Raw genomic sequence first — 14,318 nt, forward strand, 5'->3', positions numbered from 1 at the left:
ATCTATCTGTCTCTGTCTCTCTTTCCTCTCTCTCTCTCTTTCTCACATTCTATCTCTCTCACACACACACTTTCTCTCTCTCTCTCTGCACACAGTAGGTAGTTAATAGATGTTTGTTGAACTGAATTGTCAAATTCGATCTGTCATTCTACTTTCTTAAGATTCAAATCATGCTTCCTCACTTTCTCCCCATTGTGGCTAATTCTTATCAGGCCATGGTCTAAGACCACTGTCCCTTAACTGAGAGCTAGCTTAGCAAATATCTGGGCATTCATGCCCAGAAGATGTTAGAGAAAAAGAAAAGATGGTCACTGGACAGGGAAGCGATTTATTGCATTTGAAATGATCCAATGTTTCCTGCAGAGAACACATAAATATTCATATTACAAAATATTCGATATAAAAATCTGGGCTCCTGCCAGTATTCAACTTTCTTTAGTTTCAGGCTTAGAGCATTTTGTATAATACAAAACAGTGATTATCATGTACGGGGGTGAAATAAGAGTATGGTCCAACCAAAGGTTCAGACATGCTTAGGCTGCCCAGTAGGTTCTTCTTTCTCTGATGGTCCGAGATCCCACTCGGTGAGGAGCTCTGAAGATACTTCGGTATAGAGGTGATCCCAGTCCCAGCTGATGTCATCCTGCCAAAAGGGCACCGCCATGTAAGACAAGAGCCTCTCCACCATGTCTCCTGCCCATGGACTAGCCTACAGGAGGCCAAGCTGACACAATGGCTGGAGCTGTGCACATCTAGCTAGTTGTCAGAGCAGGGAGTGGAGGGGGGGGAAGAGTGGCCACTTGGACAAGCCAATGCCATTTTTAGTCCCTCCTGTCAGGTAAGTGGCCTTATAGGGTTCAAGCTTCTTCACATACATAAATTTGGAGCTAGATAATGATGTGTTAGTTCCTAAGGACTGTCCCGAACAAAGCTCTGTCATAGACCCTCAGCCATCACTGGCAGCACATATTTCCCACTATTTATGTCCTGGACCCTAATACACTTGCTTCAATTCAGCACTCAGGAGAAAATATGTAACATTACTAGGCTCCCTGGTCTGGGATATTTTAGTAAAAATAAAATTAGAGACCTTGAGGGCTATGAATTAAGGAATATCATTTGGAGGGGTGCTAAGTACCACAAGGTTTTTTAAAAAATGGGCCAGTGTTTTCTATCAGAATTCCAAGAAATTCCAACTGATTCTCACTCTCTACCTGCCTACCCCACCGAACCTTTCTCTCAAACCCTGTTCTCTCCTGTTTACTTCAACAGAGACCTTAGTAAGACACAACCTTTAAGCCCATCCTGAAAGCCCAGACCAGTGAGTGTAGATTTAGAGGCTATACGGTATTTTAAAAAGTAAGACACAGGACTCTTGGAACTGACCAGATCCAACGATTGGTAATACTTGTCAGATGGCCCGATCCTAAGTTAGTTACTAGTCTGGAGCTCAGTGGGGAATAAGTCCTCAGTGTCTCCATAAACCCGTGTGTATTAGCCACTTAGGAATCTCACTGGACATCTTGAGGAGGGTCAGGTATAAATGGCTCTACGTGGCCTAAACTACTCAGACAGAAGGCTTCACATTGGTTCTTGGTACTACTATTCTATCCATACCTCTCGAACTTCATGCTCTGGGGCAAGAACTTTGGTGAGGAGCTTCAGATCAATCTCTCCATCCTGTGAATAGGAAAAAATAAATGGCTCACCTCATCTGGCTTCTTAGAACCTTCAAGAATCAGGCTTTGGGGCAGCTAGGTGACTCAGTGGATAGGGAACCAGGTCTGGAGTCAGGAGGACCTGGGCTCAGATACTCCCTAGCTGTATGACCCTGGGCAAGTCACTTCACCCCCATTGCCTCGTCTTCCTTACTCTTCTGCCTTGGAACTGCTACTAGTTTGGACAGAAGGTAAAGATTTCATTTTTGAGTCTATTCTAAAAAGAAAACTCGACCCTATAAAATAGAATGTTCCCCAGTCCAAAGCTAGAAAAATCCCCCAACAGAAAATAGAGGCAACCTATGCACCATCCCACGGTATGCCATGGACACCATTAAGGGAGAGCTGGCACAGTGTCCCAGAGGAGAGGGGCGCTCTGTTTCCAAGGCTGAATGGGGGAGGGCAGAGTTGAATTTGCTGAGGGCCCATAAGTAGGATGCTGATAACTTGGAAACATGGGAGGACCACCAGAACTAGATCACAGAATGATGTGGGCCCTTTCTGTGACCCTCGAGGACAGAGTTGGTGTCCTGGACACTAGAGAACTACTTCTATGATGTAGGTAGCAGCAGTGGTGGGAAACGAACATGTCCGTGAGACACAGCTATTCAAGGAGCAAAAGAATGTATCAAAAGGCGTTTTATTTGTTTTAAACTCTCGCCTTCTATTTGAAAATTGATCCTACCTGGGGCAGCCAGGTGGCTCAGTGGATGGAGAGCCAGCCTAGAGATGGGAGGTCCTGGCTTCAAATTTGACCTCAGATACTTTCTAGCTATGTGACCCTGGGCAAGGCACTTAACCCACAGTGGCTAGCCCTTACTACTCTTCTGCCTTGGAACCAATACACAGTATCAATTCTAAGACAGAAGGTAAGGGTTAAAAAAAAATGAATTGATACTATCAGTTCCAAGTCAGAAGAGTGGCAAAGGGCTAGGAAAGTGAGGTTAAGTGACTTGCCCAGGGTCACACAGCTAGGAAGTGTCTGAAATTATATTGGAACCCTGGACCTCATATCTCCAGACCCAGCTCTCTGTCCAAGGTGCCACCAAGCAAACTGCTCCATTTTGTTTGTGTTGTCAAGTGGGATAACATATGGGAAGCTCTTTGCAAGCTTAAAGCCATCTGCAGACGTTAGCTAGGATTATTGGCATGATTATTAATAGTATGATTTATCTACAGAAGCTGCTCTACTCACTAGTGTCTGGAAGGCAGCGTACTTCATCAGGTCGTTGTCCAAGTCACGATAAGTCATCACCCGGTTCACTTGAATGCTACAGAATGATAGGAAGAACACCAGGACCTGCTCAGGGAGGCCACTGCTCTACCAGCCAATGACCTTCTTGTAAATGCCAGCACACCCAGACACGACAAAATGGAAATCGGAGGGGCAGATCCCAGCTCTGGCAATGTCGAAAGCCAACATTCTCTCAAGGTGCACAGTCTCCCTTTGCAAAGGGCAGATACTAGGGGGAAGGGGCAATCCGGTCTGTTCCTTTCTATTCTGAGCCCAACCTCTGACATCACTTCTCTTACCTGGGAGGGGCAGCCACCTGAAGAACAAAGTCTTCTTCCTGGACCTCTTCTAGGTCTGGTATTACTGGGATATCTGCAGTGGGAGACAAATGTGGGAACATGAGGGATGTGAAAAGGATTCCTGGCACCAATTTCCCTTTCCCACTCCCGAGGACTTTAGCTGGGATTAGAGACCCACTGAGACAGCATGCCATTCTTTATACCAGTCATAATAAACAACAGAGACCCTGGCCAAGTCACTTAACCTGTTTGTCTCAGTTTACTCCTCTGGAAAATGAGCTGGAGAAGGAAATGGCAAACCTCTCCAGGATCTTTGCCAAGAAAACCACAAATGGGGTCACAGAGAGTTGGACATGACCGAAATGATGAAACAACAATGAGGGATGTGAAAAGGATTCCTGGTACCAATTTCCCTTTCCTATTGCTAAGAGATCCAGCTGGGACTACAGACCCAGGGGAGACAATGTGCTATTCCTTGCTTTGTCATAGCAAACAGCCTATCAAATATGTCAGCATTTTATTATGGTTTGCTCAGAGTCTCTGACATGAAGACAATATCCTTTTAACACCAATATTCTCCTATTGATACTGTCTAGTGATAGACTCCAGAATTCCACCATTTTCAGAGAATCAGAATTGTGAGAGACATAAGGTTAGCGGAGAGATACAACATGTTGCCAATAACAATTTGAACACAGGAAATATCATGGAATACCATGGAAGACATTGTCTGAGAAATGAATCATCATAAAGGGAGGCAGGTTGACTATAAGGTGAGGGAGGGAAAAGTTGAACCTCCTGTGGACTACTCTGGTGTCCATGCACAACTGAAGACATCTGTGGTTGAGCACATTCTCTTGTAAGGGAAGGCAGAGAAATGGCATAGTGGATAGTACAGTAGATTTGGAGGCAGGAAGCCCCAAATTCAAATCTTGCCTCAGCCATTTCTCAGCAGTATGATTCTGGATCAGCCACTTATCTCCTTTTGGCCTTGGTTTTCTCATCAGAAAAACGGGAATGATAATAGCATCAACCTCTCAAGGTTGTGATAAGGTTCAAATAAGGCTCACAAATGAACCTTTACAGAGAAGAATTTGGCAAACCTTAATGTGCCAAAGAAACACCACTGATTGTTATTCTCTGACAAAGAGGTACATGGGAGGAGTGGCTATGGAACAGTGCCATCTGCAACAGTTGGGAAGGACCCACACTGAAATGATCATACATCCGCAAGAGTATCTGAATATTGTTGCCCTAATGCTCTAAGAGGCACCTTTTTTTCTTCAGATGGAGGACAGTGAATGTTCAAAACCATTTTTTTCCCTTCACATGAGAGAGTCAGACAGAAACAGAGAAAGACAAAGAGACCGAGGTAGACACACACAGAGAGAGAAATAGACAGAAATGGAGAAAGATACAAAAATAGATGGAGAGAGAAACAGAGAGATAGAAAAGTGGACAGAGATAGAGAGACAGACTGAGAGACAGAGCCAAAAAGACAGAGAGGCAAACAGATCAATAAAAAGACAGAGGAACAGAGACAGAAGGATAGACAAACAGGCACATGGACAAGAGCCAGAAAAGATGGAGGAAGGGAAGAAGGAAAAGAGAGAGGAGGACCAGTAGGGAACTTCAATAGCACCTAGCTCATACTGCAGACAATGAAACAACCAGAGAAGAAATTAGTTGAGATGGTCAAGCAGGGACCCTTCCTCTTAGGTTCTAAAGGCTGAATTCAGCTTTATTTAAACAAGAAGTATATAATCATTCCAAGAGCAGCTGGGAAGATTCCTGCTACTTTCAGATTATTCATTATTTAGACTTTGAGATTGCTCTAGTCAAGCTAAGTCGGAGTATATAAACGTCAGCTCTAAACTGGTGAGGGAAGAGGGAGAGAGGGAAAGAGAAAGAGAGACAGAGAGATAGAGAGACAGAGACACACAGAGAGAGACAAAGATACAGAGACAGAGAGGGAGGGAAGAAGAGAGGAGAGAGAGAAGAGGGAGAAAGAGAAAGAGAGACAGAGACAGAGAAAGATAGAGACAGAGAGAGGGAGGGAGGGAAGAAGAGAGGAGAGAGAGAAGAGGGAGAGAGAGAAAGAGAAAGAGAGAAGGGGGCGAGAGACAGACAGTGAGACAGGAGAGAATAAAAAGGATGGAAAAAGAGGGGAAGGATAAGATAGAAAATAATAAAAGACTAATAGAGAACGTTAACAAGGTGACAAAGATATACCAGCTACAGAACAATTAAGCTATAGATATAATGACCTCCATTTAGGAGGAGCACATTTATTTTTCAGTGGTTATGCAATGCCCTTTATCTGCCTGAGAATGCTTGCATAGTTAAAGACTAAAGTGCTTTAAAAACAAACAGACCAACTGATTTACTCAGTCTGAAGTGTGAGCATCAAGAACTAGGTGCAAATTCAACTCATGTGGCTCTCCAGTCCTCACAGCAGGCTCCCTGGGCAGCACTGGCTCGAGGCCCAACAGGGCTGTTTTGCTCAGGCACCACAGGGCTGTAATGAGAAGGCTGGCTGCTCTGTGCTCCATGGGTAATATGTCATTTTTGGAAAGAGCCAGTGAGCTGTTGTCTAGTTCTCCCTTGTTGTGTTGCTGCAGCCTGAGATGAATATTCAGGAGATGGAAAGTCAGCTCTACCTGCTGAGTCTGGGCCTCAGGACAGGGTTTTCCGAAACTCCACTCTCCCTCTTCAGTTTTAGGGTCTATCCTGTCAACTCTGTCCAGCTTCTCAGAGCTCTAAGGAACAGAATTTCCACCCAGTGTCCACTTTGCCCCTCTGCAGGCTCCCGTCTTCGTGTCTGTCCTCCTCCTCCAAATGTGCACAAAGAGTGCAATGCTGGCCCATCTGTGACAGATCAGAGGTCGGCCCAGGCCTTGGCAAAGGGGCCATTCGGACCTACACTGGTGGGCTGGCCACACAGTGGGATTTCTCTCTAATTGGCTGCCTGGTGCCCAGCAGAACCCAGCAAACTGCCTGAGTGGGACAGAGTCTGCAATGACAGCAAGGCCAAGACAAGCTGGAGTATTCTGGTATGGTGACAGCTTGAGCAATCTCAGCAGAGCTGGGCCATCCAACTCCCCAGATCCCGGTGGAACAGGTGGCTATGAAGCCATTTTCAGACTCAGGCAAACTTCAAACAACCTAAAAAATATGCAGTTTTTGGTTCATAAGTCACAGAGTGCATGTGTACAAAGGAAGAGGTACTTGGAATTCCTCTATTACAAATACACACACACACACACACACACACACACACACACACAGTCCTGTAATGACCACACAGAAAGACCCAGCAAAGGAAGTCAGGAAGTCGCATTTAAGGAATGTCTGTGGCTGTTACACCACCAACTATACTAAATGATCTGACCTTTAGAAACCAACCTGAAAGTCTACATTGCCCATGTTATTTGAGACCCCAAGGGTACTATTTGGCTTTCTAAAGTTCAAGAAAAGAAGACAGTTTTGACGGGGTTACATAAGATTCTTTGTGGTTGTTCAGTCATTTTTATATTTATCTGACTCTTTAGGACCCCATTTGGGGGTTTTCTTGGCAGAGATACTGGAGTGTTTTGCCATTTCCTTCCCCAACTCATTTTGCAGATAAGGAAACTGAGGCAAGCAGCATTAAGTGACTTACCCAGGGTCACATATATATAGTATCCAATTCTTTTCAAAAGTCCTACTCAAAGGCTTCCCTCGCCTTGGTGTGGAGGAAGTTCTGACTTTCTTGAAAGCTTTGCTAAATAATTGCAAGCCCTAGCAAGGTCCCACAGTACCACAAAGTCTTGATGTACAGGCCCAGGGACCAACAGCATGCCTATGGCTGGAGAACCAGGCTAGTTAAGACTGAGTAAGAGAATGCTGGTTCTGGAGATGGGAGCACCTGAGTTCAAATATGATCTCAGACTCTTGCCGTGGGACCCATAGGCAAGTCATGGTCTACCTCAGTTTCCTCATGTATAAAAAGGACACAATGATAGCACCTACTTCCCAGGGTTATTGAAAGGACCAAATGAGATATTTGTAAAATACTTTGCAAACTTTAAAATGCTAAATAAATGTTGGCTAATTACTATTTTAAAATCCTTTATTTTAGGAGGCAGTTGGGTGGCTCAGTGGATTGAGAGCCAGGCCTAGAGATGGGAGGTCCTAGGTTCAAATCTGGCCTCAGACACTTCCTAGCTGTGTGGCTCTGAGCAAGTCACTTCACCCCCATTGCCTAGCCCTTACCACTCTTCTGCCTTGGAGCCAATACAGTAAGGGTTTAAAAAAAATCCTTTATCTTTTGTCTTAGAATTAATCTAAGGATCAGTTTTAAGACAGAAAAGAGTTAAGGGTTAAGAGCAATTGAGGTTAAGTGACTTGCCCAAGGCTACACAGAAAGGACCTAGAAGAGGCCACATTTGAACCCAGGACCTCCCCTTTCCAGGTCTGGCACTCCCTCTACTATGACACTTCGCTGTCCCCTACTACTCCAGTTATTCAGAAGTCTCTTTGTAAGCTGGCCACAGGTGACAATCTTTTAGCCACCGAAACTGCCCCAGGTTCTGTGGAGGGTGTCCTCTCAGGAAAAATTGGCAAACCCTGAAGCTGTGAAGTTCCTGAGATGTATCCTTTGGCTGGGCCACGATTCCCTGGAGGGCCTTGCTTTCATGTTAGAGCAACACAGCCTCCACGATGAACTTTACCAGTATGCTTCCCTTTTCTGCTGTGACTAATCAAATGTTAAACCTATTGATCACATGGCATCTTCATCCTGGTTAGTGGATGGGCAAGGTCAGCTGCTTTTATGTATTTAGCCAATGGGCTCCTCTAGCAGCAGGACAGCTCTTTCTTAGAAACATGTACTGGCCACTTGGCTAGCCGCTGTGTATGGAGAGTGGGCTTTGGGATCAAGAAGGCCCGAGTTCAAATTCTGTCTCTGAAGAGATGAGGGGGAAAGAAAGGGGAAAATATATTTATTTATGAAGTACTTACTATGAGCCACACACTCTGCTAAAGGCTTTCCAGTATAATCTCATTGGCAAATGGCTTACCACTATAAAAATAGACTCGAATCCAGGACTTCAATCCCCACAATTCCTTGCTCCACTTCCCCAAAATGCTTTGTAATCTCACTGAATTCTCATGTGGGCCGAGATCGAGAAGGTATTTAACCTGATTGCAAATGCTTTTGTCTCTCTTTTGGACTTCCGTTTTGGAGCAGACGCGTCTCTTTCATGATGTGAGGTTATCTTGTCTAGGCCTCTGGCCTAGGCACGTGTTTTTCTTATTCTGTATTTTCTTAATCCTTAACCTTTAATAAACCTCTAAAAAATATAATACTCCTTGAAGAGAGAAACTAATTTCTACCTGCCTCGGTATCCCCTAAATTTTTAATCTTTACACCACCCCCAGGAGGGAGAAGGGGAGGGAAGAGAAGAAGGAGACCATTTGGATCCTATAACTTCAGAAAGCATAGCTGGAAAATTATTACATATTATTGGGAAAATGAAATATCCTTACAAATATTATCTCATTTGATCCTGACAATAAACCTGTGAGGTTGGTACTATTATTATCTCCATTTTACAGATGAGGTAGCTGAGTCAGAGAGAAGACAAGCAACTTGCCCTGGGTCAGACTGCTAAGGCCTTGAGGCCACCACTGGATTGAGGTGTCCCTGAATCCTCTGTGCCACAGAGCTGTTAATAAAAAGTTGTTGTTGTTCAATTGTTTTCTTTTTTTGTTTTAGAATTGAAAAATGTTATTTAATTGATTTAGAATATTTTTCCATGGTTACAAGAATCATATTCTTTCCCTCCCCTCCCCCACCCCCTCCTGTAGCCAATGTGCAATTCCACTGAGTTTTATATGTGCCATTGATCAAGATCTGTTTCCATATTATTAATATTTGCACTAAGATGATTGTTTAGAGTCTACATCCCCAATCATATCCTCATCGATCCTTGTGATAGAGCAGTTGTTTTTCTTCTGTGTTTCTACTCCCACAGTTCTTCCTCTGGATGTGGATAGTGTTCTTTCGCATAAGTCCCTCAGAATTGTCCTGGATCATTGCATTGCTGCTAGTACAGAAGTCCATTACATCTGATTGTACCACAGTGTATCAGTCTCTGTGCACAATGTTCTCCTGGTTCTGCTCCTCTCACTCTGCATCAATTCCTGGAGATTTTTCCAGTTCACATGGAATTCCTCCACTTTATTATTCCTTTGAGCACAATAGTATTCCATCACCAACATATACCACAATTTGTTCAGCCATTCCCCAATTGAAGGGCATCCTCTCATTTTCCAATATTTTGCCACCACAAAGAGCACAGCTATGAATATTCTTGTACAAGTCTTTTTTCTTATTATCTCTTTGGGGTACAGACCCAGCAGTGCTATGGCTGGATCAAAGGGCAGACAGTCTTTTAGTATCCTTTGGGCATAGTTCCAAATTGCCCTCTAGATCAGTTCACAACTTCACCAGCAATACATTAATGTCCCTACTTTGCCACATCCCCTCCAGCATTCATTACTTTCCTTTGCTGTCATGTTAGCTAATCTGCTGGGTGTTTTGATTTGCATTTATCTAGTTATAAGAGATTTAGAACACTTTTTCATGTGCTTATTGATAGTTTTGATTTCTTTATCTGAAAATTGCCTATTTTGTTTGGTCGTTTTCAATTCTCTGTGTCCCCATTTTGGGAGTTTCTTGGCATCCTGGGGTGGTTTGCCATTTCCTTCTCCAGCTCATTTTACAGATGAGGAAACTGAGGTAAAAAGGGATAAGTGACTTGTCCAAAGTCACACAGCTAGTAAATAGTTGAGGCTAGATTTGTACTCATAAAGACTAGTCTTACTCTTTTCAAGCCCAATGCTTTATCTACTATACCACCAAGCTGCCCATAGTAATAATAATAATATAATAATAATAATAATAACTGACATTTACATAGCATTTACTATGTGCTAGGCACTGTGCTAAGTGCATTACAAATATTATCTCATTTGATCCTCACAACAAGCTGTGAGGGAGGTACACTTATTATACATTTAAATTTTTTTACATAATTTATTTCATAATTTACATATTATATATTTTACAGATGAGGAAAGTGCAGCAAATAGAAGTTAAGTGACTTGTCCAAGGTGACACAGCTGGTGTCTAAGACCAGATTTTAATTCAAGTTTCCTTGATTCCAGGCCCAACTCTCTATTCACTGTACCACCAAGTGGTATGACACACAGTGGCTGTGTGACCCTGGGCAAGTCATTTATCTTTTCAATGCCTTGGACAATCATGAATATAAACTAAAGAGACAAAGATGAAGATTCACATAGGCAGAGAGAGGTTCCTCATCTGAGAGTTTCCCATGCCACAGAAACTCCAGGTTCAATCTCCAACTCTAATGGAACATCTTGGGGTACCCTCTCCAAACTTTCATCAAAAATCCCCATTCTGGGGCAGCTGGGTGGCTCAGTGGATAAAGAGCCAGGCCTGGAGAGGGGAGATCCTGCCCTCAGACATTTGCTAGCTGTGTGCTTTAATCCCAATTGCATAGCCCGTCTCTCACTTCTGTTTTGGTACTGATACTGTAGTAATAATCCTAGGGTGGAAGATAAGAATTTTTAAAAGAGAAAGAAAACCTCAGTTCCCCAAAATAACCCAAAATAAATTTTGGGGTGACCAGATCAACTGAGAGATGATGAAAAGTGTCTAGACTGTAGGGACTCAGGGAGCCACCAGCCTGTGGCCCTTTCAGGGAGGGGGTTTCAGCCGTTGAGGAGCTCAGCTTCCCAATCCTCTGTCTTATTAAACTTAGCCCCATAGAGCAGAAGGCACCCAGGTAATCTCAACAGCCACAGAGGGATGTACCTTAAATATAAAGACAATTAACAAAGAAAGCCCCTTGGTTGCAATTAGACAAAATGATTCCCAATTCTTTGAGCTAAATTGCCATTTTCCTTTGGCGACAGTGTCTTTTCTTTCTCGTTTTCTTTGTTCTTTGTGGCTCCCAGGCTCCATCCCACCACCCCCCCCCCTCCTGTGGTCACAGATTGTGGTGCCATAAGCATGGAATTCAGATTAATGACTTGATAATGATGGATTTACATAGAGAACATCCTTCACTCAGGAAGATTTCCAAATAGTCTATGGAGTAGTTAGAGGCACTGGCAGGAAAGCAGTGTGGACCAGCACCGAGTCACCTCTGGAGGAAGGGAGGAAGCTCGATTTTCTTTTATTCCCTTGTTTTCTGGTTGCTTCACAGTATAACATGTTAAAGCAGAAGAGGGAGAGGAATCCAGTCTACAAAGAACTGCCTAGGGGAGGAGGGCATGTACATCTCCATCAGAACGGAAAACTGGCCAGAATTCTGACATCTGTATTTTACGTCATCTTTTACGACATTGTCATTCTCGTTCCCCAAACCCTCTTCTGTGGTGTCCCCTAACTAGTGCTTCTTAAACAAATATTCATTCTTCAATCTTCTCAGCTGACTTATTCCCTAGGCTGTTCATACTGACTTTCTTTCCCCTGTTTCGCCAGTGTCTCTGCAGTACACACAGCCAGCAGAGAGTGGTAAACCCATTCTCAGATGGTGACTACAGAAAACCACCCAATGAACAATATTTAATAAGTACCTATTATGTGCAGGGGCTCTACAAGTGTACAAGATAGTCCGTGACCTTGAAAAACTTCTAGTCTACTTGAGAGGATGTGATATATGCATATAAAAAGCTAACAATATTATAAAAACCTGGAAAGCTTCACGCATTTGCATGCTGTTTTCAGTCAGAGGTCATTTTAATATTCTCTGCATCATTCCAGTCTGAGTGTTATGTATCTGTATCCAAACATTTCCTAAGCAGGATTCCTCTTAAGAGAGAAGCAAAAGCTCTCTGCAGATACCTTCTGGGGCTCAATTTTATTGGAATTACCCTGTCTTTAACTGAATAACTAGTTTCTTAGATAACTAGTTTCTTAAGACCTCAGATGAGAGGCTAGCTTTATCCTTTCCATTCTATGTCTAGGAAAAGAAGGCGCCTCAATCACATGGCAAAGGCTTAACACCAGCATTCAAATTTCAACCCTTCCATGCCTTTCCTTAGGGCTTCTTTCTCTGGATGCAAATCTGGCACTGAACAACAAATTACTCTACAAGGGATGACATTTTGGTCACCAAGAAGAAAGCTCTTTAGTGGTCCCTTGGGTCTCACACAATTTCTGACCAAGGCATGAATCAGGAATGTTTTGTGAAATCCTGCTTCCACCCTACCCCAACACCTGTTCCATTTGTGCACAGGGTCCTCCCCAGCATCCTCTCTGGAAATGAGATGCTTTGCAATAAGTGATAGGAATAGGACTAGACTAACATAGAGAACTCCAGCAACTAACGCTGGGCAGAATCTTCTCTAAACTGTCTAAAGCAGAGGTGTAATTGGGAGATATTTAATAAATAAATACACAGTAGAACATAGATGTTTTACTTGTCCTGTTTCTCTTTGAATTGGATACCCCTGGCCTAGGGCATTGAGGACTCTAGTGATTTGCTTAGGGCCACAAAGTCAGCATGTATCTGAGGCAAGGTTTGAACCCAGGTCTTTCTCTTTCAGAGGCCATCTCTCTACTCACTAAACCTTCTCAAGGTTGCTTCTCAAGGTTAAAAGGAAATTAAAATATCCATATTGTTGGAAAACATGTTATTATATATATTTGGGAAAATAAAATATTTTTAAAAATTAATACAATATCTACACTAAAAGCATTTTGTGGCCCCTGTTTCAGCCACCTTCATGGCCATTGGAATAAATTGTTCTCATCTGCCCATTCCACTGCAGGGAAGCCTTCATATGATTGGGACAGACATCCCCCTAAGTCACTATTGGTTACCCTTAGCCTGATTTAGCCTGTCTGCCAAAACAGTTTTGCCAGCCAGGCCTGCACATACATGATGCAGCTTCTTACAGCCACAGATGAGAACTGGGTGGACACCAAAGGTGGATGAGCAGCTCTGAAAAGATCTCAGCAGGCCCTCACACCAGAGATGCTAGAGTTCTCTGAACATTGCCTATATCCCACCCTGTGAAGTAGATGCTATTATTAGCCTCATTTTACAGTTGAGGGAACTGAGGCAAATAAAGATTAAGTGATTTACCCAGGGTCACACAACTGCTAAGTGTCTGAGGCCATAAGTGATCTGACTCAAGATCCAGTATTATATCTACTGAGTCACCCAGCAGCCTTCTAAAAATATCCTTTGTATTGATCCTTATAAAAACCTTATTGGGCAGGTGCTATTATTAACCTGATTTTACAGATGGAGAAACTGAGACAAAAACATTCAATCACTTGCTCAGGGTCAGACATTTAGGAAGGGTCTCAGGCCATATTTAAATTCAGGTTTCCCTAACTCTGTAGATCTAGCACTCTCCCCACTGTGCAGCCTAGAAGGGATTCCTACTCAGGCTGGACTGGAGGAGCTCTAAGGTCCCTTCCAGGGCTAGGTCTATCCTACTGGGATATCTAAGGGCCAATTCCAGCTCTGAGCCTCTTTAATCCTCTAATGTTCATGTTCAAGCTTTACTGATTCTTACTCACTTTTCTCTGCTCTTTCCTTTCTCTCTCTCCAACCTGCCTTGCACAGTTCTGAAATTACTGGCACCAAATTATGCACTTCAAAGGTACAATGTACAAGGCTGAGAGTCAAATTCAAAGACCTGCATCTTCAAGGAGTCAAGCCCAGGGAGAAGCTAGTGGCTTGGTGAGTTGAGACTCAGTTCTGGAGATGGGAGGTCTTAGGTTCAAACCTGACCACAGACACTTTCTAGCTGTGTGACTTTGGGCAAATCACTTAATCTCCATTACCTAGCCCTTACTGGTCTTCTGCCCTAGAACCAATATTCTAAGACAGAAGGAAAGAATTTAAAAAGAAAAAAGAAAGAAAGAAAAAGAAAAGTAGCCCATGAATCTTAAGAAGCATTACCTTGCTTTCTTTCTGACATAATGGGACATATCTGCATGTCATATCAACTAAATGCCCAGGAGAAGGTGATGAT

General features: G+C 43.2%; 1 protein-coding gene across 1 annotated transcript in view; it reads right to left on the reverse strand.

The window, feature by feature from the left end:
- Nucleotides 1-308: 308 nt before the first annotated feature.
- IFT43 (intraflagellar transport 43) overlaps nt 309-14,318 on the reverse strand; it is a 116,651-nt gene continuing 102,641 nt past the window's right edge. Inside the window, exons 6-9 of the mRNA XM_001374626.5 lie at nt 3,252-3,324; nt 2,914-2,989; nt 1,618-1,680; nt 309-643 (exon numbers count right to left, since the gene is read on the reverse strand). Coding sequence (XP_001374663.2) covers nt 524-643; nt 1,618-1,680; nt 2,914-2,989; nt 3,252-3,324 — 332 coding nt within the window. The 3' untranslated portion in view covers nt 309-523. The remainder of the gene's footprint in view (nt 644-1,617; nt 1,681-2,913; nt 2,990-3,251; nt 3,325-14,318) is intronic.

This window comes from Monodelphis domestica, chromosome 1, assembly GCF_027887165.1.
Source record: "Monodelphis domestica isolate mMonDom1 chromosome 1, mMonDom1.pri, whole genome shotgun sequence".
NCBI classification, from domain to species: Eukaryota; Metazoa; Chordata; class Mammalia; order Didelphimorphia; family Didelphidae; genus Monodelphis; species Monodelphis domestica.